Source organism: Rhinoraja longicauda, chromosome 21, assembly GCF_053455715.1.
Source record: "Rhinoraja longicauda isolate Sanriku21f chromosome 21, sRhiLon1.1, whole genome shotgun sequence".
Taxonomy (NCBI): Eukaryota; Metazoa; Chordata; class Chondrichthyes; order Rajiformes; family Arhynchobatidae; genus Rhinoraja; species Rhinoraja longicauda.
This window is the reverse complement of record NC_135973.1, coordinates 30,629,682-30,648,047: the sequence shown is the minus strand read 5'-3', so window position 1 is coordinate 30,648,047 and position 18,366 is coordinate 30,629,682. Positions and strand designations below refer to the sequence as shown.

At 44.8% G+C, this 18,366-nt stretch overlaps 1 protein-coding gene across 1 annotated transcript in view; it reads left to right on the top strand.

The window, feature by feature from the left end:
• The first annotated feature begins 6,428 nt into the window (after nt 1-6,428).
• The window catches only part of LOC144604098 (syntaxin-binding protein 4), a 123,671-nt gene continuing 111,733 nt past the window's right edge, over nt 6,429-18,366 (top strand). The window contains exon 1 of the mRNA XM_078418220.1: nt 6,429-6,527. Within this exon, the coding sequence (XP_078274346.1) occupies nt 6,505-6,527 (23 nt within the window). The 5' untranslated portion in view covers nt 6,429-6,504. The remainder of the gene's footprint in view (nt 6,528-18,366) is intronic.

The window sequence follows — 18,366 nt, the reverse complement described above, 5'->3', positions numbered from 1 at the left end:
ACATCCCAAAGACATGCATGTTTGAAGGTCAATTGGCCCTTTGCAAATTACCCCTAATGTTTAGGGTGTGAATACGAAAGTGGGGTAACATAGAACTAGTGTGAATGGGTGATCAATGATCAGTGTGTATTCAGTGAGCTGAAGGGCCTATTTCAGTGCTGTGTCTTTCAATCAATCAAACTCCAATGGATTAATCAATCAAACTCCAATGGGTTAATCAATCAAACTCCAATGGGTTAATCAATCAAACTCTAATGGGTTCATAAGTCAATGTTGACTCTTCTCTATCATGTTATTATTTTCTAGGTGTGTCAATATCACATCCTCTATTATAGATTGGACCAAATTGCCTCGTACCAAGGTCAGGCTGCCTGGCCAGCTCTCGCTTTACGCACTCCCTCCTTTCTTCAACGGTGGGCTCACAGTTTCTACCCTCCAATTTGCAGCAGTCACTTCAGAGCCTGGAGAATTCAAGAGATACTAACTTGAGCTGAGCAACCATTGTCTCCACAACCTCCATCTCCACAGCCACCTCTTCTAGAACTCAGGCTCACTGATCATTTGATCTTGGGACTTAATAGTTTTAAGGCTCATCATTCTTTGGAGTTGTAGCTCTTCACCTAATTGCATTTAATTTAACATAGAAAACCACAGCACAGGTACAGGCCCTTCAACCCACAATGTCTTTGCCGAACACGATGCCAAAATAAACTAATCTCATCTGCCTGCACATGATCCATATCCCTCCATTCCCTGCATTTCCATGTGCCTGTCTAAAAGCTTCTTAAGTTCCATTTAGTCATATCTGCCTGCACCACCAAGGCAGCATGTTCCAGGTACCCACCATTCTTCTTAGAATTCCTCGATAAAGATTTTTCAAGAACTGCTGCAAGAAATAAACGCCAAAATGGCAGAAAACACCACACACTTAAACCTGCCTCCTGATTTGACCCGAACCCGTGAGTCTCCAGGATTTGTGTGAGGTTTTATGTGTCTTTTTACTTGGAGGCAGAAATAAAACACTTCTTTAATTGCTGTGCTGTATATAAATTCTCCCATCTCTGTTGGGAAAGGACTCTGAATGGTCCTCCCTACTTTTCCATTTTACACACCTGTCAAAGATTTTTAGTTTAGTTTAGTTTAGACATACAGCACAGAATGCCCTTCGGCTCACCAGCGATCACCTCAACCACTAGCATTATCCTTCACACTCGGGACAATTTACAATCTTTAACTGAAGTCAATTAATCCACAAATCTGTACTTCTTTGGAGTGTGGGAGGAAACCAAAGCACCCGGGGAAAACCCACGCGGCCATTGGGAAAACGTATAAACTCTGTGCAGACAGCTCCTGTAGTCAGGATCGAACCCGAGTCTCTGGCACTGTAAGGTAGTAACTGTACCGCTGAGCCGCCCCAGTGCAGCTCTTACTCTCTGCTTTTATGTTTCTCTCTAGATATCTCTCACATTCTATCTTTCCCTTTCTTTGCCAACTTCTTCGTCAGGCTTTGCTGATTTCTAAAAAATAATCCAATTAGTCGGGCAAATAGTTAAAATTCTGGTAACTTTACTTATTTTTGCCTCACATTGAATCCAGTCTTTAATTTCTCCTGTAATCCACAGTGAGACCACTTTTCCTATTGTGCCTTAAAGGAACTATCCTTATTCCAGGTCAGGGCCTTGCCCTCACAGTGTCGTCAAGCTCCCCACTGCCAACCATCTCTAAAGCCCCATCCCCAGTGTCCCTTACCTCGATGCTCCCTATCCCCTCTGACTCCAGAATTCATCGTTAGCATGACTTTTTGATGTAGGGTGGCCTTTTCTAACATGCATGTCACTTTAGGCTTCATACTTAATAGACTATTGCTTGCTGGGCTGTCATGAATGGAAGTGACGCACTACTTTGTGGATTCCATTCCTACTCCATCAGTACTACAGCACTCCTCCATTGTGGGCTCCACCGTTCCTTGATCTTCGTGCTAGCTTTGATTTTTTTCCTTTTGCATATCTTCATTTTTTCTTTGTGCCGTTTCTCTCACCCCTGACCCTCATTCTGAAGTAGGGTCTGGACCCAAATTGTTACCTATTCCTTTTCTCCAGAGATACTACCTGGCCCGCTGCGTTACTCCAGCACTTTGTGTCTATCTTCGATGTAAACCAGCATCTGCAGTTCCTTCCTACACGACTTTAACACATCTTGTTGGGTGCCAAGGAATGCACATTTGTTCAAGAGCAGGCAGACATCTTGTTTGGATTCAAATATCAAAATGGATCTTTCATGACACAAATATATATAATTTTTCTGGAAACACCATTAGATGACAACCAAGAATTGGGATCCCAGTTTTGTTTTGGCCTTCTTTTCATCCCCCATGGGTGTTTCAATTGGAACAGATCCAGGAATTAATCAGGTCTGTATGATTCCCCTCTGAAGGTAAGCAGGAGGTTTTTCTAGAACTACAGCAAGAAATAAAAGAAAACACCCAGCAGGTCAGCCAGCATCCGTGGAAAGAGAAACACAGTTAATATTTTGTGTTGACGACGCATTGTTGCATCTGAGACATTGACTTTGTTTCTTTTTCCACAGATGCTGAGTGTTTCCAGCGATTTCTGCTTTTATTTCTGATTTCCAGCATGCAGTTGTTTTCATTCAGTGTTAGAAAGCCCTTTGAGCCAATATGTTTAGTTCATAATCCATTGTTGAGCGCCGCGCATTGATACTTGAAATCGTCTGCTCCTGAGGAGTTTGGGAACAATTCAGTATACTGATAATCAGTGAAGAACAATGCTGGGTACGTCTTCCCTGCACAACTTCACTAATGGTCGCCCATATAGATTTGGAGTCTTGATCCTAAATTTAGTTTAGTTTAGTTTCATTTAGTTTAGAGGTACAGCGTGGAAACAAGCCCTTTGGCCCACTGAGTCTGTGCACAAGCACGATCCTACACATAACGGACAATTTACCATTTTTACTGAAGCCAAATTAACCGACAAACCTGTATGTCTTTTGGAGTGCAGGAGGAATCTGGAGATTCAGGTCGAGATCCTTCTTCAGACGAAGAAGAAATGTTTTAAGAAGGGTTTCGACCCAGAACGCCACCCGTTTCTTCTCTCCGGAGATGCTGCCTGTCCCGCTGAGTTACTCCATCATTTTGTGTCTTTCAGTGTAAACCGGCATCTGCAGTTCCTTCCTACACAACCTACAAACTGTATGTCTTTGGTGTGTAGGAGGAAACCAGAGCATCCGGAGAAAACCCACAGGGTCACGGAGAGAACATGCAAACTCCACACAGACAGCACACATAGTTAGGATTGAACCCAGGTCTCAGGTACTGTAAGGCAGCAACTCTACCCCTGCGCCACCGTGCTGCCCAACTGTTATCTGTGTCCTTATTGTGTTCATAGGACTGTTAAGCTGCAGCAAGTAAGAATTTCATTGTCCATTGTTGGTGCACATGATAATTAAACACTCTTGACTTTTAACTCCTGAAATCATTGATGGCTGATGAACTTTAACATTCTCCTTCATCCACCAGTCCCACCATGTTGAACGGAGTGACCGAAGTGAGACAGGTATCAGGAAACCTTTGGGAGTGATTTGATGCTTGTCTTTCCTCTGCACATATCAGAGGCTTACATGACTTGAGGATTTTGATAGATGGTCACCTCCTGACTGATAAAAAAGGAAACTGAAAACATATCTCCATTACAATGAGTCTAAGTTATACAGTCATAGAGTCATACACTCACAAATTCAACTTGCCCATGCCCACCAACATGCCCCATCTACAGTAGTCCCCTCTGCCAGTGTTTGGCCCAAATCCCTCTAAAGCTTTTCTATCCACATACTTGTCTCAGGGCAGTGGGCAGGTTTCATAGACCTGCAGGGAAGGTAGACGCTCCAGCCCCCACGAGGTCTCGGGCAGATGAGGCTCGTCAGCCTGGAAGGCAGTCCACCTAGGAGAGGGGAAACTCTGATCTAAAACCTCCAAGGCCTTGTGGCCATATCCGGTCATGGAAAAGGCTCCAGGAGTAAACCTCAAGAAAATCCGGAGTCGGAGTCCCGAAGGCAGTTCGTCGTTGTCTACAACCTTGTTCTTACAGCTCCTGCGAAGGCGCAGGCACTTCAACAGACCAGAGACCACACACAAATGTGACCTTTGCGACAGAGACTGTCACTCCCGCATTGGTCTCTTCAGCCACAAGCAACGCTGCTCTAGCCGAGGTGTGGAGCAAGCAGACAACTAGGATGCATCACCCATGGTCAGCCATGACCGAGGGGGGCCTAAGAAAGACTTGTCTCAAAGTCCTTTTAAATGTGTTGGAGTACCTGCCTCAACTCCTTTGGCAGCTTGTTCCATTTTCCCACCATCCTCTGTGTGATAAAGTTACCCCTCAGGTTCCTATTAAATCTTTCACCTCTCACCTTAAACCTATGACTTCTGGTTCTTGATTCACTACTTGGCAGAATGTATAGACTAAAAGACTCTCTTTTCCCTATCTATTCTCCTCATGATTTTATGCAAGTTCATTGGAAATTGGTCGGTAGCCAAGCATTGGAGAAAGCTGGCAAAAGGTACCGATGGAAATGGTGTATAAATCATCCAAGATGAAAGAGTTGTCCAAAGGTATTTACAGGATAAGTTTATTAATGGCTGATGTGAAGCCCAGCTACACAAATGCCATTATCTCAGTTGAACAAATCCAAATTTCATCACCCTTTCCAACTTTTCTATATGTAATTCCAAAGTATTCACCAGAGGTAACTTGGATGAAGGGCTAGGGAGGACACACAGGGGCAGCACGGTGGTACAGCGGTAGAGTTGCTGCCTTAAGGGCCTGTCCCACTTAGGCGATTTTTTAGGCAACTGCCGGCGACTGTCAAAGTCGTAGCAGATCGCCAAAATTTTCTTTTACCTGACGACAATGACCACGTCAGGTCGAGATTACACCGTCTTCGGAAACATCGCGAAATTCCCACGGTGTCACTGCTTCTCCGGCGTCCTAATTTTCGCTGAAATCACTGACAAGTCAGTAAGCACTTGAGAGTTTTGAAATATAACATCTGCCCGGGTTACTTGAAAACCAAGCTTCACGGTAACAAGGCATAAACTGGATTGACTTCCAGTTTACTAATAGCAGTATTAAGAAATGTAATTTTAAAAGTGGTTAAATGGATTTTTGTGCGGAGTGTGGGCCTTCTTTGAAAATGTACGGGAGATGCATATCTGGTTTCTGGGTTGCATATCTGGGTTGGGAGCCTACTTTAAATGTAATCGCAGATGGCCATAAACATCGCGAAAATTCCCACGCTTACCTGACCGTCAAACTGTCGCCTCCAATCTACCTGTCAAATGTCCTGACGGTAGATAAATTGGTTAAACACAAGTATTTTATGGTATCTTCAAATGACTTTACTTAATTTAATATTATGTGCTTCTAAATGCATCTAAGAGCACCTAGCAAACCTGGGGACAGCATGCGACAGCGCCCGCAATAAGCAACGATGCCTGGCGACAAGCCAGCTGTCGCCGAGAAATTTCATACCGGTTGGTTTCTCAGCGACTCGCCGAGATCCACTCCGATTCTTTGAAGACTCCTCATGATCATGCCCGCGACACCCGGCGAACTGTCGGCAACAGCCTAGTCACCGGCAGTCGCCTTAAAATCACCTAAGTGGGGACAGGCCCTTTACAGCACCAGAGACCCGGGTTCAATCATGACTATTAGTGCTGTCTGTATGGAGTTTGTACGTTCTCCCTGTGACTACTTGTGTTTTCTCTGGGTGCTCCGGTTTTCTCCCACACTCCAAAGACATAGAGGTTTGTAGGTTAATTGGCTTCAGTAATATTATAAATTGTCCCTAGTGTGTAGGATAGTGCTAGTTAGTATATGGGGGTGATCGATGGTCGGTGTGGACTCGATGGGCCGAAGGGCCTGTTTCCATGCTGTATCTCTAAAATCTCGAGGGCATGCAGTAGGTGAATGATTTAAAGGGGAAAAAAGAGCTGGCACAGTATTTTACAATCTCTTTTTACAATCTCTAAATGTCCCAGTAAAGAATATTGAAACTGCTGTAGCAATTCCTGGCAGCAAGTTCCACTATGAATGGCAATGTGCTGCAATTAGTCTGGTTTGCACTGATTTCACATTTATGAAATGGACCTAACTAACCCTCAGCAGTCTGTCCCCCTGCTCCCTCCCCTCCCCCTCCCCCTCCCCTCCCCCTCCCCCTCCCCCCCCTCCCCCTCCCCACCTTCTGCCCCACACCCCCATTCCCTGCCTCCCTCCACCTCCACAATCCACACATCACTCGCTGCTCGCTCGGATTCAGAAACAGGACTGCAGATAAATCAGATAATCTGGAAACGGCTTTGAGGGCAGATGCGATCATTTAGACCACTGATGCGGAGCCACCGGTAGCCATGGCAACCCAGAGCCAGGCAATTATAATGTGCAACCTGCAATTCCACAAGCTTTGCTTGCCGTCCAATCGAGTGAACTGATGGAATATGCCAGCTGCAGCAGGTACGGTCAAATATTGATGTGAAACTGTGTGTGGAATGTCGCTTCGGTCATTTTGAGCAAACTTAGAGTTCAGAACAGACCCGAAAAGTCACCTATTCCTATTCTCCAGAGATGCTGTCTGACCTGCTTAGTTACTCCAGGTTTCTGTGTCTATCTACAGATAAACAAGCATCTCTTTTTTATCACTTCACTAATAGCTGGGAACATGAAAGCTCGAGATCCCGATAGAATCAACCCTTTTAGCAAGTCCATGTGTTGGCAAATTAATTGAATTGGATCAGGCTCTGCTGGTCCTTGGTATATTGTTTTGTGGTGGTAAAATGAATCTAATGTTCAGACAGATTCTTTTCAAATTTCCCCACCCCTTCAGAAACATTAATGATGTCTGGAAAAGATATGTGAGCAGAATGAAGTGGATGCACTGATACATTATCACAATATTATAGTCACTACGGCAACACCGATTAATCCACAAGAAGGAATTTATTCACAAAATGCTGGAGTAACTCAGCAGGTCAGGCAGCATCTCAGGAGAGAGGGAATGAGGGTGACGTTTCGGGTCGAGACCCTTCTTCAGACTGATATTCAAAAGCACGTTCAGGAAAAACTAGGGAGATATAGTGCTAGCATTTGTAGACTAGGAGAAAATGTTTTATCAAGAAAATCAATACAGTTAAAAGGGAAAAATATACAGTAAAAACAAATGTACAATGATAAAGAGCTTAGCAGAAAGCTAAGATGTAGAAACAAAGAGCTGCAGATGCTGGTTTATATCAAAGATAGACACCAGGTGCTGGAGTAACTCAACGGGTCAACAGCATCTCTCGAGATAAAGGATGGGTGACATTTCGAGTGGGACCCTTTTTCAGACTGAATGCAGAGGGTGGGGAGGGGGGAGGGGGGGAGGTGAAGAGCAAGAGATGAGAAAAGACCAGGGCCAGTCACAAATGACCATACGCAGGACGTTGTTGGCTGGGGAAGGTGTGATCTCAAGAGGGACAATGATCTCAAGAGGGTCACTTACCTCAGTTGACCAAGACTGTGCACAGTTCTCCAGGTACAGCCTCAACAACATCCGGTACAATCGTAACAAGCCGTCCTTATTCCTAAACTCCAACTATTTTGCAAAAAAGGCCACATCCCACCTCTCCGTGCTACAATCTCCCTCGAATCCCATCTTCACAATAACATATCCACTCCCCTTAGACCTTCCCTCACCACCCAATAGTTGCAACATTGTAAGTTGGCTTCCAGGCAGCAACTGCCTGTGAATATTCACCTGGCATTAGTGCCTTGCTGGCAGGAAAGTGAAGGGTTACACAAGAGCCAGTTCAGAGGACAAGGCCTCTCACCAATTCAGCTGCAGATGATACAGGAGAGGATTTACAATCACACAGTCTTGCAGGAGAAGGTTAGTACAGTGAAAGGCTTTGTGCACCGGTTATAGGAGGAATCTGTCATTGATTGGACAGGAGTTTAGTTTCATCTTGGTGGAGCAGTGGTAGAGTTGCTGCCTTACAGCGCCAGAGACCCAAGTTTGACCGTATGGAGCTTGTTCGTTCTCCCCGTGGCCACATCGGTTTTCTCCGGTGCTCAGAGAGAGAGAGAGAGAGAGAGAGAGAGAGAGAGAGAGAGAGAGAGAGAGAGAGAGAGAGAGAGAGAGAGAGAGAGAGAGAGAGAGAGAGAGAGAGAGAGAGAGAGAGAGAGAGAGAGAGAGAGAGGAGAGAGAGAGAGAGAGGAGAGAGAGAGAGAAAAAAAAAAAAAAAAGAAAAAAAAGAGAAGAGAAGGAGAGAGAGAGAGAGAGAGAGAGAGAGGAGAGAGAGAGAGAGATCTGGAGGAAGATCTGGAGGAAGACTCAGGCACTAGAACAAATCTGAGAGATAAAGTACCTTGGTTGAGGCCAAGACTGAGTGGCAGGGACAAGCCTGAGACCTCCTGCGCTTCTTACCTCCCCACAGGCCGCCCACTCACCATGGCAAAGACTGAGTCACTGGGATAGGCCAGAAACCACCAACGCCTCCTCTTCAAGCCTAAAGCTGAGCTTGCAGAACAAGCCTGAGACCGCCAGCACCTTCTCTTGAAGCACGGGTCAGCTGCAGGGATAAACCAGTATGTAGGTAGAAGATGCAAAAGTGAGCTTACGTAGAACTGGTGTGAACAGCTGATCGATGGTCGGCGTGGATTCGGTGGGCCAAAGGGCCTTTTTCCATTCTATACCTCTAAACTAAACTACATAGATAGTCAAGTCAATTTTATTTGTATAGCACATTTAAAAACAACCCACGTTGACCAAAGTGCTGTACATCTGATTAGGCACTAAGGAAAAAATGAAACATACAGTAGCACGCAAACACAACAGCACATACAGAACAGTTCACAGCGCCTCCTCAATGGGCCTCAAACGCTAGGGAGTAGAAATAGGTTGTGAGCCTGGACTTAAAGGAGTCGATGGAGGGGGCAGTTCTGATGGGGAGAGGGATGCTGTTCCACAGTCTAGGAGCTGCAACCGCAAAAGCGCGGTCACCCCTGAGCTTAAGCCTAGACCGCGGGATAGTGAGTAGCCCCAAGTCGGCCGACCTGAGGGACCTGGAGTTAGAGAGGTGGGTTAGAAGATTTTTGATGTAGGGGGGAGAATGTCCATTTAGGGCTTTATATGTGAATAGGAGGAGCTTGAAGTTGATTCTGTACCGTACAGGGAGCCAGTGGAGAGAGGCCAGAATCGGGGTGATGTGGTCCCTTTTACGGGTACCCGTCAGGAGTCTCGCTGCGGCGTTTTGGACCAGTTGCAGGCGGGACAGGGAAGATTGGCTGATCCCAGTGTATAGGGAGTTGCAGTAGTCTAGGCGGGAGGAAATGAAAGCGTGAATGATTTTTTTCAGTGTCGTCGAATTGGAGGAAAGGTTTGATTTTAGCTATGGTACGAAGTTGGAAGAAGCTGGCTTTTACCACAGCGTTGACTTGCTTGTCAAATTTTAATGCAGAGTCAAATATCACGCCGAGGTTTTTGACATGCGGTTTGACTAGGCAGGATAGGCTTCCAAGACTGCCTGTTATCGATTTGATGGAGTCGGGGGGGCACAAAGATAGACACAAAGTGCTGGAGTAATTCAACAGGTCAGGCAGCATCTCTGGAGAAAAGGGATGGGGGATGTTTCAGGTTGAGACCCTTCTTCAGACTCATAGATGTATGGCCTTCTTGTAAATATGTTGGTCATTTTTTTAAGGTTGAAACGTTTTCTTCAAGTAAAAAAGCACAGCGACTAAAATGTACAAACTTTATGCGTTTGTCTTTAACAACTAAAATACATTGAGGCGAAAATTGTCAGATTTCCTCTTCCTGATAGTTGGCCACAATTAGTATTAGTTTTGAGATGCAGCATGGAAATAGGTTCTCAGGCCCACCGAATCCATACCGACCATTGATCACCCTTTCACTCTAGTTCTATGTTATTCCACTTTCTCTGACAGAGGCCAATTCACCGACAAAACCGCTCATCTTCAAGGTTTCAAGGTCAGTTTATTGTTACATGTACCTATTAAGGTACAGTGAAATTCAAATCACCATACAGCCATACTAACAAAAAGGAACAAGGCACACAACTACATAAAAGTTAACATAAGCATCCACCACAGCGGATTCCCCACATTCCTCACTGTGATGGAATACAATAAAGTCCAAGCCTCTTCCTCTTCATTCTCCCGTGGTCGGGACCAGTGGAACCATCCACAGTCGGGGCGATCGAAGCTCCCACAGCCGGCGGTCGAAGCTCCCGTGTCAGGGCGATCAAAGCCCCCATGTCGGGGCGATCGAAACCCCCGCATCGTGTGATGTGAGCGGAAACTGGAGCAGCTGGTGGAAACCCACACGGTCACAGGGAGAACATGCAAACTCCACTCAGAGAGCACTCGAGGTCAGGATTGAACCCGCGTCTCTGGAGCTGTGAGGCAGCAGCTCTACCAGCTGCACCACTGTGCCGTAATTGTCCCCACTTCACTAGAGCCTGCCTCAAAGGGATGTGTGTTCTGCACACCCTGCCCTTGTCACAGATTTCACTTGTTTTCCCTTGATCAGAATTAGAGTTAACAAGGAACTGAATTGAATTAGAAATTATGAGGAAACATGAAATGAAAGGTTGATTTAATTTTCCCACATGCAGCCACATTTCAGGTCAACTGGTTTTGAGCCTATTGTTGCACTAAATTTGGTCAAATTAATTCCAATTACATTGAATTAGGCCTAAAAGTAACATGGTCATGTGAGTAAAATGAATCCGGTCTGGAAAATCTGTACTTACATCATTAAAGAGCGACATATTTACAAAGAGGAGAAATCGCAGTACAGCAGCAAGTTGTTTAGGAAAATAACTGCAGATGCTGGTACAAATGAAAGGTATCAAAAAATGCTGGAGTAACTCAGCAGGTCAGGCAGCATCTAGGAGTTTGAAGAAGGGTCTCAACCCGAAACGTCACCCATTCCCTCTCTCATAGATGCTGCCTGACCCGCTGAGTTACTCCAGCATTGTTTTATATCTTCGACATATTTACAAACATCGGCACAGTAGTACAGCAGTAGAGTTACAATACCAGAGTTCCAGAAACCCGGGTTTGATCCTGACTAAGGGGGCTGTCTGTATGGAGTTTGTACATTCCTCCTGTGACCACGTGGGTTTTCTCTGGGTGCTCCGGTTTCCGTTCACATTCCAAAGATGTGCAGGTTTGTAAGTTAATTGGCTTTTATAAATTGCCCCGAGTGTGTAGGATACAAAACTGGGATAACATAGAACTAACTTGTGTATGGGTGACCGTTGGTTGGCAGGGATTCAGTGGGCCAAAGGGCCTGTTTCCACACTGTATTTCTAAACTAAAACTATAAACTAAAAATCTTATCAAGTAGAAAGCAAAATACAGCGAATTTTTGAAATTCAAGAAGAGAGAAAAGCCATGATTAGTCAGGATCTGGGAGAGAACAAGTAGTCTACAACTCAGATAAGAGCCCTCCTTCAAAACCAAGAGATTGATATAACGCATCAGTAGGATGATCTGATTCACCAGCCCTGTCTGGGAGTGAACAGGAACTTTGTAGAAGTTCAAAGTTACTAAAAGTGCAACGAGTTTGAAAATAGCTAAGGAGTTGTCATAGCCTAGAGTGGAGCTCCACCTGTTCCTTCTTATTTCAGAGCAAATATAGATACTGTCTAACTTTCAAATGATCTGTGATTTGGATATACGCACAGAGCCTCCTGCCCAGAGTAGGGGAATCAAGAACCACAAGACATAGGTTTAAGGTGAGGAAGGAAAGATTTAGTTTAGCGATACAGCGTGGAAACAGGCCCTTTGGCCCACCGGGTCCGCGCCGACCAGTGATCCCCGCACATTAAAACCATCCTACACCCACTAGGGATAATTTTTACATTTACCAAGCCAATTAACCTACTTACCTGTATGTCGTGAGAGGAAACCGAAGATCTCAGAGAAAACCCACGCAGATCACGGGGAGAACATAACATACAGCACCCATAGTCGGGATCAAACCTAGATCTCCAGCACTGCATTCGCTGTAAGGCAGCAACTCTACCGCTGCGCCACCGTGACCGCCCTAATAGGAACCTGAGGTGTAACTTTTCACACAAAGGGTGGTGGGTGTATGGAACGAGCTGCCAGTGGAGGTAGTTGAGACAGGTACTATCGTAGCGGCACGGTAGCGCAGCGGTAGAGTTGCTGCTTTACAGCGAATGCAGCGCCGGAGACTCAGGTTCGATCCTGACTACGGGTGCTGTACTGTAAGGAGTTTGTACGTTCTCCCCGTGACCTGCGTGGGTTTTCTCCGAGATCTTCGGTTTCCTCCCACACTCCAAAGACGTACAGGTATGTAGGTTAATTGACTGGGTAAATGTAAAAAAAAATTTTTTTTTAAATTGTCCCCAGTGTGTGTAGAATAGTGTTAATAGTGTTAGTGTGCGGGGATCGCTGGGCGGCGCGGACTTGGTGGGCCGAAAAGGCCTGTTTCCGCGCTATATATATGAAATGAAATGAAATGAAATGTTTAAGATGTAGACATATACATGGATAGGGCAGGTTTTGAGGGATATGGGCCATACTCAGGCAGGTGGGACTAGTGTAGATGGGATATTTTGGCCGGTGTGGGCAAGTTGGGCCAAAGGGCTTGTTTCCAAACTGTAAGCCTCTATGACTCTATTTGATTCTAAGAAGCAATTAATGATGTAAATTGACAACCTATATCTAGAGATGTCATCATAAGGTCTCCATGATCATAAGAAAGGTGGAGTATTTTGTAAATGATGAGAGATTGAAAGCTGTTCGTGCTCAAAGGAGGCATGCAAGCATATTGGAAATCATTAATATTGGTATTAGTTTATTATTGTCACATGTACCGAGATACAGTGTAAAACTTTGTTTTGTATACTTTCCAGGCAAATCATAACATACATTGCATAGAGCAAAAGATAAAATATATTGTTACACCTACACAGAAAGTGCAGATAAAAAACGTGCAAGGGCTGCAATGAGGTAAATTGGAAGATCAGGAATTCACCCATAGCACATGAGACTGTTCAAGGATTAGATAACAAAGGGAGGAAGTACTAGTATATGGCGGTGTGTGCTTTCAAGGTTTTGAATCTTCTGCCCGACAGGAGAGGGGAGGAGTGAGAATGGCCAGTGGAGGAGTGGCCATCTGCTTTCCTGAGGCAGCATAGATGGAGTTGATGAGAGAGGGCGTGGGTGGGAGGAGGAGGCTAGTTCGTTTGATAAACTGGGCTGCGTTCACAACTCTCGGCAATTTCTTGCAGTCTCGGGCAGATTAGTTGTGAAAAGGTACAGAACAAATCAGAGCCAGCAGTGATCTCCCGGTTGCCAAACATTTTAACTCCCCTTCCCATACTGCCTTTCTGTCCTGGGCCTCGTCCATTGTCAGAGTGAGGCCACATGCAAACTGGAGTAAACAGCAGCTTATATTTCGTTTGGGCAGCTTACAACCCAATGGTATGAATTTTGATTTCTCTAATGTCAAGTAACCCTTGCATTCCCTCTCTCTCCATCCTTCCCCCACGTTATCACCTCCTCCACAGCCAACAATGGACCATTGTGGACTCCTTAGCCACTGATTTGTTCTGCATCTTTTCATGCCTCTAGTTTCCCTCTGCCCTGACTCTTAGTCTGAAGAAGGGTCTCGACCCAAAACGTCACCTATTCCTTTTCTCCAGTGATGCTACCTGACCCGCTGAGTTACTCCAGCATTTTGTGTCCAATGTATTATATTCAATTCATAGAAAAATGCAGAAATATGATAAAGATGAACATTTCTTTGTGTGCCTCTGTGATTCACAGTAATGTCCAAGCATTTAATATTTAATCGCTGGAAACCCCCCACAGTCCAAGAGTTTTGTCAATCCAATGTGCATTTTCATCTGAAAGCATTGCTTGTAAATGAATGAAAGCCACAAGGAGGATAATTTTGATCTAAAGCGTTGATTCCCTTATATCTCAGAGATGATGTTTACACAATGAATGCAGAATGGGTACCATCCTGGGTTACGTGTGGGTCTTTAAAGTGGGCTACCTTCAGAGAGACACTTTGGGTAAATATATATTTTACATGTATAGGCATCAGGATGTGTCCTTAACTTGTTGATTGGCTGGAGGGGGGGGGGGGGGGGGGTGGGGTCCATGCTCTTGTTGAGCCTCTACTCCCCCCCCCCTTCCTTCTCCCCCATCCCGCTCATCCCTGTCTCCCGCCACTAGGCTTGTATCCACTGGAATTTAGAAGGGTGAGAGGAGATCTCATAGAAACATATAGCATTCTTAAAGTATTGGACAAGCTGGATGAAGCAAAAATGTTCCTGATGTTGGGGGAGTCCAGAACCAGGGGTCACAGTTTAAGAATAAGGGGAAGGCCATTTAGAACAGATGAAGAAAAAGAAATTCACCCAGAGCATTGTGAATCTGTGGAATTCTCAGCCACAGAAGGCAGTGGAGGCCAATTCACTGGATGTTTTCAAGAGGGTGTAAGATTTAGCTCTTCGGGCTAATGGAATCAAGGGATATGGGGAAAAAGCAGGAACGGGGTACTGATTTTGGATGATCAGCCATGATCATATTGAATGGTGGTGCTGGCTTGAAGGGCGAATGGCCTACTCCTGTACCTATTTTTCTATGTTTCTACTATCCCCTGGGAGCTGCAGTTTGTGTTCTCAACCGGTTTGAGATGAACCATGCTGTGTTGATATGTATCCACTAACAGTTCTGTACAGTTAATGGATCAGAAGTTGAATGGAAGTTGCTGCTCCACAGTTACCTGGCTGGGCTGGAGACTCCAGGGACAGTCTTCTTCGTGTAGAGAAACTAAAAGGCAATAGAAATGTATGAAATGATGAAGGGTGTGCACAGAGTAAATTACTGGTTGCTAACAATTTAACTCCCTTTCCCATTCCCAAACCAACTTTTCTGTCCTGGGCCACCTCCATTGGTAGAGTGAGGCCACAAGCAAACTGGAGGAACAGCACCTCATATTCTGCCTGGGTAGCTTACAACCCAATGGTAGGAACATTGAATTGTCCAATTTCAAACAGTACTCCCGTTACTCCATCTCTATTCCCTGCGTTCCCACCCCCACCCCGGTACGCACCCATTTCTCCCACGATCTCACAGCCTCTCAGTTACCCGACACCTTTCCCACCCTTCGTACATCCATCTCTCAACCCCGAGTCCCACGTTTCCCTTTTATCTCCCCTCTCTTCCTTCTCCTCTATTCCCATACACCTAAATCCTCACTCTGGCTCTCCACTTCACTCCTCCTCTCCTCTCCTTGCCTGACACCCTTTTGTCACTTTCTCCGCCCATCTTCCAATCCATCCACCCTCATCTGTATCCACCTATTGCTGCCAGCCTCCATCTCTCTTTTCCAACTTTCAACCCCTAATCCGATCAGTCCGAATAATGGCCCTTATCCAAAATGTCGCTTGTCCATTCCATCCTCGGATGGGCTGCCTGGTCTGTTGAGTTCCTCCTGCACTTTGAGTTTTGCTCTATATTCCACCACCTGCAGTTCTTTGTGTTTCACCTCAAGAGTAGTGATCTCTGGATTGCTCCCAGTGTCACACGCTACTGAGTGGGAACAGGAAGGGAGGACAGATGAATGTGTGGCTGAGGGGAAATGAAGAGAAGCTTTCCACCATCCCCCAGAGAATCCAGTACAAAATCCTCCTCATGACCTACAAAGCCCTCCATAACCTGGCCCCATCCTACCTGACTGACCTCCTCCACAGGCACACTCCCACCTGCACCCTCCGCTCTGCTGCTGCCAATCTCCTGTCCCCCCCCCATCCGGACCAAACTCAGATCCTGGGGGGACAGGGCTTTCTCCATCGCTGCTCCCACCCTCTGGAACTCACTACCCCAAACCGTCAGAGACTCCTCCTCACTCACCACATTCAAAACATCACTGAAGTCTCACCTGTTCAGCACTGCCTTCAACCACTGAAGGTCACCTCACCTTCTGTCTCCTTTTTCTGTATGTTTACTTATTTATCTATTTATTCAATTCTCTATGTTCTAGAAATCCCTGTAAAGCGTCTTTGAGTGTTTGAAAAGCGCTATATAAATGTAATGCATTATTATTATTATTATTATAAGATGACCAGTAAAATAATTACACGTAGTTATTGAAAATGGAGTTTGAAATGTGGCTAAGATTTGCAAGGCACTGCCTGATGTATCCAAGTTCAATAATAAACTTCAAAAAGAAATTGGATAAACACTTGAAGGAGAAAATTATGAAGGGAAATGGGATTACCTGGCTTGTTCTTTGCAAAAGGCAGTGCTGGTTCAATGGGTTAAATGTCTGCTCCATATTTTCTATGACTCTAATATAACTAAGGGCAATTTTTCCCCTTTGCCCATTTTATAAACACAGTCATTAATAAATAACATAAGGAAAAAAAGAACATATCCACCAGAAGTTAATTTGCAGTGTGCAATATCTTTTCAAGTTATTACTAAAATATGTCTTCTTTCATTGCTACAAATATTCAGCATGTGCTCTGTTTATGGTGAACGCATCATGTAGTTATGGTTTCCAAGTTAAACAGAAAAATGTCTCACTTCCTTCAAACTTTCAAATGACCTATGGTTTCAATTCCGCATTTAATCTCTTTCTATTGTGGTTGCAAATCTTGTTGACCTACGCGCTCCAGCACCCTGGGATCCTTATTAACGTGGTTTCTCAATGACGCCAACTACACGCACACCACTGGACACAACAACATCCACCCAAGAACAAGACACTGCAAATCCACATTTGACAAACAACTGTGTAATTTCTATATTGTCATGTGCAAATCTTATCTATGTGTTTGCTTGCTTGCAAAGTCCATTGAGGTTTGATTGATATGATTCAGATTGATATCCTCAGAAAGACATTTAGATCATGCACATCCTGTACACGGCAAGAGAACGGCAAGCAGGGCATTCTTTGTGCTGAGTGTTTCACATCTACCGTTTATGTCGCATTTCCTTCAAAGAACCAAATGTCACAGTTGTTTGTCAGGAATGAAATCCACTGGTGTGACCAATACCTCCATGGCCAAAATGAACAAATCACTCCATGACCCAAAACTCAACTGGACTAGCTACACAAGAAAGTGCAGGAACAAGAAGCTGTAGATGCTGGTTGATACCAAAAAAGACACAGAGTGCTGGAATAGCTCAGCAGGTCAGGCAGCATCTTAAGAGAACATAGGATCCCATGTCTTCTTTAGCCACATAAGGACATGGTAGCATTGTGGTTAACTTATTGGACTAGTATCCAGAATCCTGGATTCATGATCTGGTAGTCTGAGTTTGAATTGCCTGATTCACTTAATAAAATAACCATTGATTACGAAGGTAGTGTCAGTCATGGCAAAGAAAAAGCAACTGCATTTGTCAAAAATGCCTTGTTTCGCTGAAGTTCAGGGAAGGAAATCTGCCATAGTGACCAGGTTTTATTGCTCAGTGATTCAGCCGAGCAAGTCATGTAATTGAATGGGGAAGTAGGCAAGGGTAAGAAACCCACCAGCATCCCACGGATGTATCATAAGCAAAGAAAATACTGTGGGAGCCAATCTCCTGACTTCCTAAAGCCCTAGCCCCATCTACAATGGTATAGGTCAGATGGGATGCAAGCATCTCCATTTGTTTAGATTAGTATAACTCAAACATAATCGAGAAATTTGATGCTTGATTGGCAGCCAATGCATTGACCTAAACATGTACTCACTCATCCTCCACCTCATAGTGGCTCGAGTATGTACTGTCAACAGAACACACTGCAGCAACTGGCCTCGATAGTGTGGTTGTGGAGAGGATGTTTCCAGTAGTGGGGAGAGTCTAGGACCAGAGGCCATAAAAGACCAGAGGCCCCAAAGTATAAGGACGCACCTTTAGAAAGGAGATGAGGAGGAATTTGTTTAGTCAGAGTGTGGTGAATCTTTGGAATTCATTGTCACCGACTATCTTTGATCAGACTTTACTGGCTTTATCTTGCACTAAACATTATTCATGTTATTCCCTTTATCATGTATCTGTGCACTGTGAACAGCTAGATTGTAATCATATATTGTCTTTCCGCTGCCTGGTTAGCACGCAACAAAAGCTTTTCACTGTACCTCGCTCGGTACACGTGACAATAAACTAAACTCAAACTCACGACTGTGGAGGTCAAGTCAATAGATATCTTTAAAATGGAGATTGACAGATTCTTGATTAGTGAGAGTGTCAGGGGTTATGGGGAGAAGGCAGGAGAATGGAGTTGAGAGGGAAAGGTAGATCAGCCATGATTGAA